The 18,185-nt window shown below is 34.5% G+C and overlaps 1 protein-coding gene across 1 annotated transcript in view; it reads right to left on the bottom strand.

The window, feature by feature from the left end:
- SRFBP1 (serum response factor binding protein 1) overlaps nt 1–18,185 on the bottom strand; it is a 54,570-nt gene that overhangs the window by 10,507 nt on the left and 25,878 nt on the right. The window contains exon 4 of the mRNA XM_069492389.1: nt 10,326–10,397. Within this exon, the coding sequence (XP_069348490.1) occupies nt 10,326–10,397 (72 nt within the window). The remainder of the gene's footprint in view (nt 1–10,325; nt 10,398–18,185) is intronic.

The raw sequence follows: 18,185 nt of genomic DNA, 5'->3' as shown, positions 1-18,185 counted from the left end.
GCTAGTACTTAAATGAAAGAGTCAATACAGTACTAATATAAATATATTGATGAGGGAGTAAATTCTGTAAGACTCAACTAAAGTTGAAAGCTGGGAAGGAATAATAGAGGACTGCCATTTTCACAAAAAAATCTTATAGTAGTATTTGATTTTCAACACCAGGGTTTGGCAACCTGGTCCATGGGCCAGTTTCAGCCTGCAGTCTGTTTTTGTTTTTGTTTTAAAAATGAAGTTTTATGGGAACACAGCCAAACTCATTCATTTATATACTGTCTACGGCTGCACTCGTGCCATAATGGCAGAGCTCAGTGGTAGTGACACAGACCTTATGTCTTACAAAGCCTAAAATATAACTATCTGTACCTTTACAGAAAAAGAGTGATGCCTGCTCGAAATTACACGTGAGTAGAATTCTTGGTGGGGAAAAACTAAAAAATTAGGAAGAAAGAAAAAATTTTTAGGCCTGTGATGTTTACAAATTTAGTTTAAAACAAAAATATTGCCATGACAGAGTTCTGTTGCCAAACCAAGGCAACAGGTTATAGCACTAAATGTGCTTCCATAATGGTGGCAGAATTTGAGATTCTGGCCTTAGTTAGTAGAAATAATTTGGTATTCAATGCAGAAGTATATGAATAATCCTCAGGATTAGCCCGAAAAGATTTATACTTAAAAACAATGACAACAAAAACAACTAGTCTTGACAAATGTTATACACTCTGCAGGAAACTGCCCTTCAGGTTACAAGGGAAAAAAGGATACTCCAGAAGCACCTATTTATCTTTAAACTGCTTCATTTACAGTGTATTTCCCCCTTGTAGCTACTAAAAATTCACTTCAAAGGTAATACCTACTGCAGATAAATTAGAAAGTAATCGTTCTCATCACATGAGTAATCTCATGTATTTCAGGTAAGAAATGCTGGTAATCCTAACCAGATTTTAACTGAAATGTATTCATACATAATTGTTCGTACACAATTGTTCAAAACCAAAGCAGGGATTTGGAAACTGCTGTTGGATACTATTGTTTCCAAATTCCTGCTTTGACAATTTCCTAAACTCTTTGCTGAACTGGGTATTTCTTTCCAGAGCTAGGTGTATCTTTCCATCTTAGTTATAAAAAGTTTTAGAAGACCAATGGTAATAACTGCATGCCTACAGTTGACTCTGGGTAAAAATCATACTATTTTGTTAATAAGAATTAATTTATCATTGAATTTATTTAGCAATGCTATTTCTTTGCCCTGGAAGGTATCACAGAGTAACTCAGATTTAGTAATCTGATTTCAGAAAATTCTATTTTTAAAAAAGGCTCTAGAGTAAGACTTACAATTCTACAATTACTTATCAACCCAATGAATAAAGTTCTTCTTCTAATTTGTTATACATGTCTTCTTCTATAACTGTGTTTTTATGTTGCAATATTTGTGGAGGACTTATCTGGGGAGAATATCAGGTTAAAAAGTGAGACTGATTTGAAAAGGGCCATTGTGTTGCATAATCCCAGGGTGCCACTCACAGTGCAGGTGTCAAATTGGAGCCCTGCAGCCATCTGTAGCAGTGGTGAGTTCAAAGAAGGCTACAAGCTTGAGTCTACATTATATGCAGATACATATACACTGAGTAGTTATACCGAATTATGCATACCAGAACCTTAGGTTCTGTAATTCTATGCAATTCATGTTTTTAAAGAAAAATAATGCTATCATCAAATAAAAATTATATATTATAAATATGTAAATATTGGTATAGAACTGTAAGATGTATTTTTTATTTTTAATTGACAAATACTTGTATATATTTATGTATATATGTACATATTTTATGTACATATGGATATTTGTTACATGTATACGAAGTGGTATTTTGATAAATATACATTGTGAAATGATCAGAGTAATTAGCATATCCATGAACTCAAATATTTATCATTTCTTTGTGGTTAAAATATTTAGAAGCCTTTCTTTTAACTATTTTGAAATACAGAATATATTAGCTATAGTCACCAGGCTGTGCAATAGAACACCAGAACTTATTCCTCTTTTCTAACTGTAACTTTGTCTCCATTAACCAAGTCTCCCCTTTCCAGTTTTACTACCCCCCAGACTCCAGCTTCTGTGAATTCTACTTTTCTAACTTCCACATGTAAGTGAGAGCCACCAAATTGTACTTCCATTAGCAATATATGAAAGTATGTTTTTTTATGCCTTTTCTCCATGCAATGTTATCAGACTTTTTGATCTTTGTGATCCTGAGTTGAAAACAGTAAGTCATTATAAAGTTATTTTTTATTCACTTTACTGTGAGTGAAGTTAATTTTTATTGTTATTAAACCACTTGTATGCCCTTTTTGTGAATGTTTGTTCATATATGTTGCCTATTTTTCCTGCCAGTTTGTTGACTGTAAGTTAATCTTTATATATTTAGAAAATTAGCCTTGGCTTGTATGCATTTGCAATATTAGTATTCTCTTTTGTTTTTTTAAGAAAATTTTTATAGATGAGAAATTTAAAATTTTCATGAGAGTAAAACTTTTATAGCTTCTATTAGTAAGTTTTAGATTATGAATAAAAAACCTTTTCCTCTAAAATATATTTTTCTATTAATAAGTATTTTGTTAATAAGGGTAGTTACTTCTAAGGAAGATATAAAACATATTCTAGTGTTTATGCTTCCTAGCTTAGCTGCTAATATTTGGTAAGAATATGGCTTACTCAGGAAAAGAATGAAATGTGGCTATTTGACTTCCTATAATCACTCTACACCAGAGAACACATTTTATACTTACAAGCAAATTTTAAACAGCTACAAATACAAAATCCAGTTGATACTCTGAGGCAGTATCCATGTCCTCAACAGTGGCTAAGTAAACACTGCTTCATAGGTAGGGATACAATTCTATTGAAGAACAATGGGTCCAAAATAAATGCCTTCCCAAGTTCTAATTCCTTTAGCTGGGAATGTATTTAACAAAAATGTTTTCTTTTAGGTATGATAATTTGTGTATAGACATTTGAAAATGTACTTACTGTTTCTCCTTTTATAAACTGGAAATTTTGATAAAGTCAGCTACCTAACCCATGGCCAAACATCTTAGAGAATGAAGCACTCTTGTTATATTGAAATATGAAAAATATCAGAGTTAAAAATATGTAACAAAATATCAAAAAATAATATAACACAGATAAAGCATAAAATCTTGCTGAGTGGGAGAAGGTACATGAAACACTTAATTTTTTTTGGCAAAGTAAATGTAAACACTGAGAGGATGAGCTCTATCATTTTTATCTGAGGCAAAAACGACTTTGAAGGGGGACTAAAATGCATTACCAGAATATTTGCGCTGGAAGAGCTCTTTATTACAGAAATGAGAAAAGCAAGAGACAGAAATCGTAAGTAACCTGCCTGAATTCACAAAGCTACTAACAAGGTAACACTGGTTGAAATGTAGAAATTCCTGAATATTTAAGCCTCTTTTTCTTTGTTAAACAGGAATTTTTGCAGAAGGTGAGTTACAACTGATACCAAGGATACTATCAATTACTTCCTAGAAGTGTATCCAAATTGTCAGCCTAGAAGGAAAAGGCACAAGTTATGCTCAAGTACTAATTATAATATTATTACGCTAACACTATAATAAACTATAACAATGAGAAATTGAGGCTTTCATTGAATTGAATATTATTTAATCAAGGCATGTGTAAATGGAAAGTATCCAGCCATGTGACCATCCTCGTTGTATCAACAATGGCTGGATACGTTAAGAACAGCCCTCATCTATCTTCTTAGGATATATCTGGTCCTTCAAAATTCTTTATATTTAGCTGCTAGCTATTTTTAATTAATTCATTTTTGTTCTTAATGGCGTGTTACTTAATCTCAACTGCTTACAATTTTGGAAGAATAAAAATTATTCTAATGGGGAAAAAACTATGCAATTGGAAAAACTGTCACTGATATATACATTGGTTATATGCTTTATAAATACTAAATTTAATTTTCCTTTCTTAAAAGACCAATAAAAAATATTACACATGTACTTCTTAAAATGTTTTTTTAAGGAAAGTCTTAGTTAAAAATATTAATTTTAAAATTTATAGCAATTATTTAAATATATTTTTATTTTTCCTAAGTGAAAAAATGTCACATTTAACATTTTAAGCCATTCTTTAATTTTATTCAGAAAGCAAATTGAACATTTTAAGCTTTTCTTTAATTTTATTCCTAAGAAAGGAAAATCCTTCATTTAACTCTTTGACTTTAAATTTTAACCAGAACTTAAGGAGAAATAGACCAAAGATTTTATCAATCAATTAGACTAACAAGATTACCTGACCTCAAGATTACCTAGCTACTTAGAAATAAGCTAGAACTCAAAATCAGGTTTCTGAATTCAGTTCAGTGTTCTTAACACATTTTCTTCCAAAATATTTGTGATAACTTTCTCATTTTGTGACCCAACTCCAGATGTTTTTTACATTACAAATTGTATAAAGCCACCTTCAAATCTTTTTGGAACGAAATATTAAAAAAAGAGGTTTGCGAGACAAGTGGGCTCAGATTCATTCCTTTGGTAGTATTCCAAAACACTATATGGTAATGTCTACATCTTGCTTATTACTGCACCAGGTTAAAAACTCACAAGAATGAGTAAGGCAACCTCTGCCTCAAGAGACTTTAATTTCTTTTTCCCTCCTTATTTCTCTTCTGCCCACCTTCCGTCCTCACTTATTTCTCCCCCCTTTATATTTACTGAGCTCTTACTATGTGAAGGCATCATTTTACACAAGAAGACATAAAGATCATCTTTTGAGACTCACAATGTTGCTCTAACTTAAAAGGCTAAGACAAATTCACAAATAACTAATTCAAGGCAGAATGTGATAAACTTCATAGGAGAGATAGAAAATGTTATGGAGAAGGAATACAAATATAGTGACACATCTCAAATAAACTTATTTTGAAGCTTAAAAGTCTACCAAGTAGTCTATGAACAAACAGTTTTTACACCTGCATGAAAAAGTCTTCACAATATTGGGAGGTATGAAGGAAACCACAGCTTTCCTTATTTAAAGTTGACACAATGTTTGCCACAGAAAATTCTCAGGAAACTGTGGTTTTTCACACACCTCCAGTTTCTTCCATTTCAAATAAATTAAATAAAAAAGTGAAAATACCTCATCTTTTAATGGAAAAATTTTATTTTGGCATATGGGTATTTATTCTGAACACAAAAGCATTTGTTCTTCAATTCTGAAAAGAATTTTGAGGAGGTACCTTTGAATGTAAACAATGATCTAAAAATAAAGAGGATCTTTTACATGCAATGTTAATCCTTTGAAATGCTGCCTAAAATAAACTGACTCTAAATGAACTAGTAGAGGTAGAATGTTAAAAGCAGGACATTTATTATTAATTGTATTTAATTTCAATTCGAGGTTTTATCTAGTGATGTAAATCCATAAATTAATATTTTTATTTATTAAAAACATTTAGTGAGATAACAGGAAAGTCCATTTGGTTGGATTATAGGCAAAGTAGGCATGGATATTTGGAGGTGATAAAAAACATTTTCTAGCCACAATTATATTAGCGTATGTAAACTCAACTAAGATTTTTAAATTAAATGTTGGAAGTAGATAAATGAAGTATTTTCCATAGGAAGGAGAAAGAACTATACTCTCTTATGTTCTGCCTACTGAAAGTTCCTATGTTAGATGAAATTAAAAAAAAAAAACCCAGGCATATATGAATACAGTTTTATGTGGCGATTAAAAAAGTTTGATGACAAATTTAATACACACAGGTAATAAAATGTTTTGTGAACACTACTGTGAGGCATACACAAATAAGCATAAATTTTAAATGTTAATAGAAATCTTAATCATTCAAGCTAACCATTTCTCAATCAACTGGAGAAAGTAATAGCTTTGTGGTATCTGTAGCTATTATCATTCCTTTTTTGCTTGAAAGGAGGGTGGACCCCACCAATGCTCTATTTCCTCTAAGTCACTGGGTCTGTTTTTAGGGGACAATGGTGTTTACCTTCAGTTAAAGCTTACATTAAATCCCAATTACACCCCTCCTTGGGTTATATTTCCAGGAGTGGATCAATCTTTAAATTTATTGGTCCCACAACAGAATATATATGTCCTATAGTCAACTAAAGAATAACAACCACATAAAAATAAAATAGAACAACAAAAAAGAAAAGTAACACTGAACTCCATGTACTTATAATGAATTGTAGGCAAGCAAAGGCCAAAATGAACTACTAATAGGAAAAGCAGTTAAAAACAATCTTCCCTTTCAATATTGCAAAGTTATAGGAGTCAATAATATGACAGGAAGAAATAAATGCTGGAGAAAATCAAAAGGGTAGAAAATAATAAAAAAAAGTTTTCTAGTAGTGATGTAATTAAACAGCTTTTATAACATTTATCATTATTTTATGGGTCTTTGGATATTATAATTCGGTATTGGTGGTGGTGTTAGTGGGAAGGAAGGCAGTGGAAGGAGAGGATGAAGCTGAGTGCCAGGAGAGAACTGAACAGGTGAAGAGGCCAGGATGGGGTATTCCACATTGACACTCAGTTTCTAGAAGAAAAATGGAAAAGGTTGAGGATATATATAATAGAAAGCAAAAGCTCCAAAGACAATCTTGGTCCCGTATATCCTCCCTTGAGAGATTATGAGAATTATTACTGCCATTATTGCAGATCATGGACCACTTCCATCAACTTGACTTTCCTTAACGAATGGTAAATGGACAAGAAATAGGTAAGGCAATCCTTTCAGGACTGTAATCATCTACATTATTACAAAGAGAAGCACATACACAAGCACGCTCATTTTAACCATGTGCGGCTACCTATTCAGAAAGCTTACCAAGAACTATGAATGCATCTGTCCATCCATCCATTTGAAGAAAGAATGCTTCCTGTGAGTCTTAAAGAACTCTTACAAATCATTACGAAAACAAACTAAAGATTTGGGAAAAGATAGGAACAGGCACTTCACAAAAGAGGTATGCAAATTACCAAACAAAATGATGACATATCAATGAAGAAATGCAAACTAAAATTAGGTATTATTATACATGCACTAGAATGTCTAAAATGAAAAAAATTAGCAATATCAACTTTAATTATTAATGGAATGCTCATACATTGCAGATGGGGGTATAAATTGGTGTATTTACTTTAGAAAACTATTGTTTATCTACTAATTTGAACATATGCGTAATACTGTGATAAAATAAGAAAATTTGGCTTTTACCCTGGTTCCTGACCAGAGCACCTAAATCTCATGTAATTTCCTTAAGTAATAAAAGTGATAAAGGGAAAGGGAAGCATCTATTGTTATAACATTTGGTTTTTGTCCCCTGTTCCTGAAATGTCATATTCCATAATCAAGCCATTCCACTTTTAGGTATATGCCCAAGAGGATGTTAGTGCCCCAAAAGACATGTATAAGAATGTTTATAGGGATGCTTGCCAGCAAGATGGCAAAATAAGACTCTCCAATGATCATTCCCTTTTAGAAACATCAGTTTGACCAATTATCCACACGTAAAAATACCTTTATAAGAGCTAACGATATCAGATAAAAGATTATAGCACCTGGGTATAGTACAGAAATAAGATGCATTGAAGAGGGTAGAAAGGATAATTTTATATTATCCATGTTACCCCTCCCCAAACCCAAGGCAACAGAGCATGGAGAGAGATACCTTCTGTGTGGCGGAAAAAGGTGAGGTGAGCACCAGACTTTGCCTGGGAGCCCCAGACAGGGCCTACCCCAGGTAAACCCAGCATCAGAAGGCCCCCATAGCTCCAGACTCCAAACTGGTACCCAAGGACTGAGCCTACCTCTAAGCCCAGCTCAGCACCAGGCAGGATCCTGCAGCCCCAGGCTCTAGGCCAGCACAGCAGACTGTGTTCTGGGTTGCCCTAATGCCAGGTCAACTTTAGTGGCCCCAGCCTCTGGACCACCCTTAGCAGGGGCTGACTTCCATGGCCCCAGAATCCTGGTCATCCCCCGTGGTCCCAGACTGCAGGCTGGTACATCTGGACTGATCCCCCAAGCCCACCCTGGCACCAGGCAGGATCCTATAGCCCCAGGCTCCAGGGCTACTCCTGTGTAACCAGGTTCTGGTCCAGTCCTTGAAGCTCCAGGATCCAGGGTCAGCTGTCACGGACCTAGTTTCTAAGCCAGCACTTGCACACTCAGCCTTCAGGCCAGCACAAGCAAATAGAGACTCCAGGCTGGTCTCCATAGTCCCAGGAAGGGAAAAAACCATATTCTATAAAAAAGACATCTGAACTAGAATTTTTATAGCAGCGTGATTCACAGTTGCAAAGATATGGAAACAACTCAAGTGCCCATTAATACATGAGTGGATTAATAAAATGTGGTATAGTATACCATGGAGTTCTACTCAGCTACAAAAAACAATGGTGATCTAGCACCTCTTGTATTATCCTGGATAGAGATAGAGCCCATTCTACTGAATGAAGTATCACAAACATGGAAAAACAAGCACCACACATACTCACCATCAAATTGGCACTAATTGATCAACACTATGTACACATACAGCAGTAACATTCATCGAGTATCGGGCAGGTGGGAGGGGGGAGAAGGGGATGGGTATATTCACACCTAATGGGTGCGGTGCCCATCGTCTGGGGGAGGGACACGCTTGGCAATATATGTAAACTAAACATTTGTACCCCTGTAATATGGTGAAATTAAAAAAAATCATAAATAACAATAAAAAATGCAAGATCTAAATATATGCTATTGATTTAAAAAAAACACTTTAAGTATACAGACATATATAGGTTAAAAGTAAATTGATGGAAAAAGATACATCATGTAAACACTCACCAAAAGAAAGCTGTACTGGATATATTAATTTCAAACAATGTAAACTTCAGCACAAGAAATATTATCAAGGATAATGATAAAGGTCAATTCCCCAAGAAACCAGAAGAATCCTAAAAGTTTATGTGCCTAACATACATGCTTCAAAATGCACACAGCAAAAACTGATAAAATGGAAATATCAAATAGGCACACTGACACTTATAGTTGGAGAGTCCAACATACCTCCCTTAATAATAAAGCAGGCAGAAAAATAAGGAAAGAAATGGATCACCAGAACATCATCATCAACTACTTTGACCCAACTGACATTTTCACCTAACTGATAATTATAGAACACTGATCCCAAGAGAATATGTTTCAAATGCACATGGAATATTCACCAAGATATGCCATACTCTAGACTATAACACAAATATTAAGAAATTTGAAAGAACAGAAATCCTAAATAGTATGTTCATGGATCATAAAGGAATTAAACAAAAAATAACAAAAAGATACCTAGAAAACTCCCAACTATTTGGAAATTAAACAACACATTTCTAATCAAAACACAGAAAGGAAATATCAAGGGAAATTAAAAGCATTTTAAACTAAAAAAAAAAATGAAAATTTAGGTGATGTAGCTGAAGTAGTGCTTAGAGGGAAATTTATAGCATTAAATGCTTACTTTAGAAAAGAAAGGTCCAAAATTAGTAATTTAAGCTTCCACATTAAGAAACTAGAAAAAAAGTAAATTAAACACAAAGCAAGAAGATTGAAAGAAATAATGTAGATTAGAGCAAAGATCAATGAAAGTAAAAATAGAAAAGCAACAGAGAAAAATAAATGAATACAAAATCTGTTACCAAGTGAAAGTGTCTTGTGTAGGCAGCATTAGCAAAGTGGGTAGAAATGAAAAAGGGGAAATAGCAAGGAAGAAGCAGGAGTAATAAATCCAAAGAGCAGAAGATGTAGATAAACATACTGACCACTCCACATAATAGTGGTATAGTCTTAATCAGCTAACTTAATTCTTTTCGGGCCCCAGTTCCCTCATTTGTAAAAAGGGAGTAAAAATTAAATCTTTTACAGGGTGAATGCAGAGATTAAAGAAGATATTCATGAAATTGATTTGGAAAGAATACTACATATTCTTAGCTCCAACTAGTAAGCTTATCAGAATAATTGTTGTATGACATATGAAATGCTGTATTAAGTTCAACACACCTTTAAGGACCTTGTAAGCTATGGTATCATAGTAAAGCAAAATTAATAAATTGCTATAAAATGTTTTTTGGTGGCAAGATTGGAGCTCAGTGAGGAAAAGTCATTATACACTAATAGTAACTGGCCTCAATAAGTTTTGCTCTTCAAGAAAAAATGCGATAAGAAAAATGTAAGCAATATAAATAAGGAACTTTTCATAAAACAATTATAATTCATTACAGATACCTTTTTACAGATTTTTTCAAAGTTGATATCATCACCAAGAGCAGATTTAGTCACTAGATCAGGTTTTAATTCCTGTAAAAGAAAAAAGTAAATTAATTTTAGTATGAGTCCAATTTTAAATTGTTATTATTGAGTTAAATTCCTCCCCATGTCTTGCTTTAAGAAACTTGATGTTAAATAAAATCTTAATTTTTAGAAAATAATCCCTACATTTCTTAACAGTAAGAAATAATCATGCTACTAAAAAAGTCACAGCACAATGATTTTAAGAGCTAATCCTCCTAAGAACATACAAAGCAAGTGTGAAGCAGTGGTTTCAAGGAATTCAACAAAAGCAACTGTAACAAGGATTTTATACCTAGTCAAGTGGCTCTTAAAATATGAAATATTTACCTTAAAACTAAGTAAAATCTAGATGCATTTGGATGGCTTAAACTTTCCATATCACACCACTCATATTTGAGGGCTAACTTATTTATTGCATCAGCTTTAAATACAACCATATGTGTAGTTAAAAGGGAATACTATCTCCTAAAACACAGTTCATATGAAATTTAAAAACTGTGTTTAGTAAACACATGTGGATAGGAATGTTGTGCTATAACTGGAATTTTTGTTCAAGTGCTATTTTAAGTAGATACAAAATACAAAATAATACATCAGATGGCTTTTTAAATACAAAAACTACAATAAATAATATATTATGAGGTTATTCATCCCTCCCTATACTTTTATTCAGAAGAGATCAGGTATTGACTTTCAGTCAACACCTTTTGATGTGTTATTACAACTGGACAGATAGCAAGCACCTTAAATATTAGTATTCCCCCAAGTGAAAATTTCACCCAAAGCCTTTCTGAATCCTCTGCTAAGAGTCTGCTATAGAGTCTAAGTTCATGCTTAGTTTTGCTGTGACTTATAAACTGCTCTGAAACTTGATTTACATACATTCTGACTCAGAATATCTAATATATTTTTAAAGGGAGAAGTTTTAAACAACTACTTTTATTATTCTAGGATTGAGTTTATAGTTTCAATGATAGATTATAATTTGGCCACAAAATTTAACTTACTCATGTTTTTTTTTTTTTGAGACAGAGTCTTGCTCTGTTGCCCGGGCTAGAGTGCTGTGGCATCAGCCTAGCTCACAGCAACCTCAAACTCCTGGGCTCAAGCGATCCTCCTGCCTCAGCCTCCTGAGTAGCTGGGACTACAGGCATGTGCCACCACGCCCAGCTAATTTTTTCTATATATATTTTTAGTTGGCCAGACAATTTCTTTCTATTTTTAGTAGAGACGGGGTCTTGCTCTTGCTCAGGCTGGTCTCGAACTCCTGACCTCGAGCGATCCACCTGCCTCGGCCTCCCAGAGTGCTAGGATTATAGGCGTGAGCCACCGCGCCTAGCTTCATGTTTTAAGAATATATAAATTACCCCTCAAACTGACTATGAAAGCTAGTCATCAGAGCAACACTTACTAGGATCCACAAGATTAGTAGTTCAAACTGTAGGGGACGATGGGAATTGATTGTCTTTCTTCCCTCCAGGGATCTTTGTTTGAAAAATCTAATAGACTAATTCACCACTATATAATCAGTGTACTATTGCCTCTAGGTGAAAGGGGAAAGTATGTCCGCAACCACACTATTCTGTGTCAGGCTATGGGGAAGGAGACTGGGTGGGTCAACACAAAAAGTACCTTGGAGGCAGTAATCTTGTTGACATTTTTAATTCCAAGAGGATCTCATTAGGGTTGGGCTTTTAACTTAATAAAATATTAAATACTTTTGTGTTTTAAAAACTATGATTAAAACTGGAACACAATGTTTAGGTTATGAAGGGTTAATCTCCAATATAAGAAATGCAAAGGTGCCAAGAAAAGTATGGTTTTTAGATTTTGGTCTATTTGAAAATGAGGCGAACCATGAATTTCTCTGAAATAAAGAATCTGAAATAATTTGTGAGAGAGCTATCGACATCTAGATCTTCGTGCTTTTCTACAGATGGGAATTTCATTATGGTTACCCTTCAGTAACAACAAATACTTTATTTCCTAAATACTGTTGTACTGTTTCTTAAATACAGTTCTACCAGAAGAAACTTTGATAGTTATACTCTATCATATGGCCAAGGAATTTTTCCAAATGCAATATCACTGTTTCCCTCCTACACCTACTCTGTGTTCTTTATTGCAATCAAAGGCATCTCAATCCTCTGTGGTTCAGGTTAGACAGTTTAATCACCAGACACTGTGCGTCTTTTCATTATGCTTATGTTATGCTACCATCCCCCTTTCTGCTGTGTCTTCTGTATCGTCTTACATTTGTTCCCTCCTTTGGATTACAATTTTCCTATCCCTAGGTTCAGGACTTCATTATGGACTGTTGGATTATATTAGGTTATTAAGTATGAAATGTCAAGTTTGACAGTTGATATCTCTGACATTTCACTTTGACACTTCGTGTTTTTATTTTTTTGGTGAAGGTACATTCTCAGTTTTTCAACTGCACGTTTTGGCCTGTGATTATCTTTCAATTTTTTTAGAGCAATTTTTGAGAAACCATAGATAAGTCAAAAATTCGTGTTATTTTCAAGTATGAGTTCTGTTGTGAACCTAATGCAGAGCAGACAGCTTGAAATATCAACAAAGTGTTTGGGAAGGATGTGGTTAATGAACGCACAGTGCTTTGATGTTTTGAGAAGTGCCGTTCTGGTGATGTTAATCTTGAAAATGAGCCATGTGGGCAACCTGAGACCAAGGTGGAAGTGAATCCATCTCAACCTACATGTGGATTAGCAAGATTTGACGTTACTATTCCAACAATATGGGACCATTTGAAACAAATCAGCAAGGTAAAGAAGCTGGATAGATGGGTTCCACATTAATTAAACGAACGTCAGAAGAGAAATCGTCTTGAAGCTTGCCTTTCTTTGCTGTCACAACATAAAGGCAAACCATTTCTATATCACATTGTTATGTGTGATGAAAAATGGATTCTTTCTGATAATCACAAACTAAGTTTAGCACAATGGTTGGATAAAGATGAAGTGCCAAAAAACAGTCCCAAACCAAATATTCATTAAAAAAAGCTAATGGTGTCTGGTGGGTCCACAGGTATTTTCTACTATAGCTTCATGAAACCTGGTCAATCAATTAGTGGATGTCTACTGCAACCAACTGGATGAAATGATGAGGATGCTTGAGATTAAACAGCCGAGATTGGGCAACAGAGATAGGCCAAGCCTCTTGCAAGACAACGCTCGACCACATGTTGCACAAACAACGCTGCTCAAACTATAGCAGCTGGACTTGGAAACTCCCTGTCATCCACCGTATTCAGTAGATCTTGCACCAACTGACTACCACTTCTTCTAGGCTTTGGACAACTTCTTGCAAGGAAAAATATTCAATTCTCAACAAGCTGTGGAAAATGGCCTCTAGTGATTTCATTGCCACTCGCACTCCAGGCTTCTTTGCTGTTGGCATTAACAAGCTACCATTGAGATGGCAAAACTGTGTTGATAGTTTAAGACTGTACTGCTTCTTGTCTGAGATACAATAAACTTTTGATTCAAAATCGGACATTTCATATTTAATGACCTAATACTAGTCTAACTGGTTTTTCTGACCAGTAACTCCAAGGCCCTTGTGTCCCCCATCCTGAATACAGAACGGAGACAAAGACTTTCAGTCTGACATTCAAATCCTTTCATTTCTAGCCTCAATGTATCTTTCTGTTCTAATTTTATAATGCACTCTTTGTAGGAGTCTTATACCCCATCAATTCAGTTTTACATAGAATCCCCTGAATAATTTTTGTTTTCCAAACTCAATATCTTTGGTAAACTATATACTTTTTAAAATTTCTGTCTTTAGATATCTTCCTCTAACTGGACACCTACCCTTCTTACTCCCTTTCTCTTCAATGAAAATCTGTCCATGTTTCAAGTATTGGTTTCTTTTTTTTTTTTTTTTTTTTTTTTAGACAGAGTCTCACTCTGTTGCCCAGGCTAGAGTGAGTGCCGTGGCGTCAGCCTAGCTCACAGCAACCTCAAACTCCTGAGCTCAAGCGATCCTCCTGTCTCAGCCTCCCGAGTAGCTGGGACTACAGGCATGAGCCACCATGCCCGGCTAATTTTTTCTATATATATTTTTAGCTGTCCATATAATTTCTTTCTATTTTTAGTAGAGGTGGGGTCTCGCTCTTGCTCAGGCTGGTCTCGAACTCCTGAGCTCAAACGATCCGCCCACCTCGGCCTCCTAGAGTGCTAGGATTACAGGCGTGAGCCACCACGCCCGGCCCTCAAGTATTGGTTTCTAAATACCACTCACATGAAGCAGAGCTTCTTACAAAAATGACTGATTACAGATATGAGGAAGGAAAAGTATAAGTCCTGCCACAGTTTCTTATACCAAAAAAGGAAGGATTAATGGGGTTCAAAATGGGGTCTCAAAAATGTCATAAGCCATAAGCTGGCTTAAAGGGGCTACCACTGGCCAAATTTGGGTGTCAAAAAGAATATGGACCACAATGAATCATAACTATGTATTGTTCAAACTTGGACCCATCTGAAAATAAAATACAGCACTATTAATTAATATGCTGGAACATGTGGTGAATAATAATACAGTCCCAGGGAAATTTGGTCATATGGTCACCCTAATTATAACACTTAGCAATACTTGCTGTCTCCAAAGGCTCTCTATTTTCTCTTAATCCCACCTCATTTGATTTTGTCCCAATTACTCCAATCTCATATTCTTTTAAGTCCCCAGTGATCTCCACAGTGCTAAATTTAATGAACAGGTATTCCTCTTACTTGACACACCAGCAGCATCTGACTTTTCCCGTTCCTGGCCTATCATCAACTTCTGATAAGTTAATTCTTCTTTTCCCCTTGATATACTTTCTTCATGTGACTTACAGGACCCATATTCTTGGTTATTCTTTCTTATTCTCCTTTGCTTTTAATAGTTCTTTTTCTTCTAACTTAAGAATGGAGGAGATCTCTCTTGGTATTCTTCCTTTATTATTAATATTACCTAACACTACCTTAGTGATTTTATTTAGTTTCATGGTGAAATATCGTGTGCGTGTGTGCGCGCATGTATAGATGTGAAAAATTCCCCAAATCTCTATATCTAGCCCAGATCATTCCTCTGAACTCCAGACTTACGTATCCAATTGTTTACTTCACATCATCACTCCTAATCTTTCCTACTCTGATCTCTTACATAATATATCACCTACTAACATGGTATATAATTATATATTATGTTGTCTCCCCAATCTCCCCCCCACAAAAAAATATAAAAGATAGGTATCTTTGTCTACTTTTTTCCTCAGGTGTATCCTAAGTACCTAGAAAAGTACATGGCATTTGGTAAATGTTCAATAAATACTTACTGAAAAAATGGATAATGAAGTAATTTTTACTTGCTAATAAGCATTATACATTGTTATACTGAATACCTCGGCTATCTCAGTATTGGGTATAACATAAGTGAGCTCTGCCACTAAATACTGCCCCTGTTCAGGCACCATGGCAGGGAGTACATTTCATAGCTATGTCTTTCATTCAAGTTTATTATTTTTTAATAAATAAGAACACATCAGTTAATCTTTATTCTTGTCCATGTTGAGATCTGAATCTACTAATAAATCACTATCCCTACTAACAAAGACTTTATGTAGAGAAACTAGTAAAATAATCTAAAAACTTTATATTTCTTGATTCTACAGATACTTCCTTTACAATTAAAACAAAAAACCAAAACCCAAAACAATAAAACAATATAAATTTAAGTTTCACCTTCCACAACTTGTAAAGTTCTACTTAGCTTTTAAGACTCATCTTCCTACTACAGGAAGCCTTTCTTAAATCCTCTGAAGCAGTGCTAAGTGTCCTTCCTTGACGGTGTTTATCAGTGTTTTTTTAACACATCACATTGAAGCTCTCTGTTCATACATGGTTCTCTCTCATTAGACCGTAAGCTTTTCAAGGATAGGTACCATATTAATTTCTATATTTCTATAAATTAGCAGTATGATGTGGCACACAAAGTATAGATATAATGTAGTTTTGCTGAGCTGAAATAAAGTGCTTTGGTCATGAGGATGGCTCTAAGATGATATTATTATAAAAGTGTGTGAACTTTTCTGGCAAAGTACAGACCAAATAATATCAGGTAAAACTTTTGTTTTTTTGGCCAGCATGGTGGCTCATACCTGTAATCCTAGCACTCTGGAAGGTCAAAGGAGGACTGCTTGAGCCCAGGAGTTTGAGGTTGCAGTGAGCTATGATGATGCCACTGCACTCTACCCAGGGTGACAGAGTGAGACTCTGTCTCAAGAAAAAAAACAAACAAAAACACAACCTTTTGTTTTTTGAATTCTACAGTAGTAACTGAAATAAAAAGAACTATTTCAGCTTCTGGTCTAAAGTCACGATACAGCCTGGGCAATCATGATGGATTGTGTGGTACAGAAGAGCTCCAAAAGACCTATATTCTGGATCTCTATGTCACTGAATAGCTTTAGCATAACTTTTCAAAATGGTGTTGAAGGCAATGACTATCTTAAATAATATTTCCTCTATGCCATTTATATGGAATAAAAAACTAGAGAAATTTAAGTTCTTAAAAAATTTATTCAAAGAGTACTATGCTAGGAATGTTGATATTATATATTTTATTTAATCACCACAGCAAATAAGTCAAACAGGAATTATTTCCAGTTGTAAGATGAAGAAACAAACTCAAGGGCACACAATTAGTTCATGGTGCAAATTCAGTATTAGTGCAAGTTGTTCAAATTTCAGGAAATGTGACACAAGTCACAGGCTTTATTCTTTGCTTTTGTAATGACATCCTTCTACATATTAAAAGTCATCAACACACTGCTTATTTTACTTCAATAAACTCATTGATATTTAATTCAAATTCTTAAACATGAAATGAAAAATGTGCTAATAGAGAAGTCTCAAGTGTGATTAGACGGAGTGTAAGAAAAACTAACAAATTCACAAACAACTCTGATAGAGATTTATCTTCATTTCGATTAGAAAAAGTTTAATGGCATTTTTCTATAACCTCTTAAAAATCTATTTAAGGACATGCACATTAATATTTGAAACATTTTACTAAGAGCCTTTTATGTGCAGAACACCAGGAATTGTGTAAAAGGCAATCAAAACAGAGTTTAATGTTTGAAATAATATGCAAGTAATCTGATATAGTAACACAAAGATGTATTAATAACAGATTGTTAAAAACTGATTGTCTAAGTACTATATCAAGATGAAGTAAGCAGAGTAATTTCTGTTTAGTGCAGTAGTCTTCAATGGTGCGAACAATAAAAAGGCAACCAAATTACTGGGGGGGCTTTCTCCAATTGCACCAAACTCCCATGCATTATGATATATGCCCCCAGGCATGAATCCTCATGCATGTATTCCCATCTTCCTCAATGAAACCACTGTTAGTAAAGTGGGGCTGTGAAAATGATTCACTCTGGTTTTGTAAGAGTATGTGTGAGGTAGTGGAAAATACTGTCCTGTTATCAGATAAAACTATAGAAACTTAAAAAACAAGAATGTACAAAGTATATGTAGGGGATATAATGTTGACTATAGTCTGTGGACAGAAATAAGAATGTGAGATGTAGCTGCTCAGGAAGGGGGGGGACAACTGATGAAAAAAGCTTTTAATATTCATGAGGAATTAGACTTCATCTGGCAGACAGTAGGAAGCTAATTTAGGTTCTTGAACAGGAGAGTGATATAATAAAGAAAGTTTACTACTAAGAAATTTTACTAGTGTCAGGTTTTTGCTGGCAGCCAGTTAAAGAATTACTAAATG

The sequence above is a fragment of the Eulemur rufifrons genome, chromosome 17, assembly GCF_041146395.1.
Source record: "Eulemur rufifrons isolate Redbay chromosome 17, OSU_ERuf_1, whole genome shotgun sequence".
NCBI classification, from domain to species: Eukaryota; Metazoa; Chordata; class Mammalia; order Primates; family Lemuridae; genus Eulemur; species Eulemur rufifrons.
Note: the sequence above shows the minus strand (reverse complement) of the source record. Positions and strands in the feature narration are given on the sequence as shown.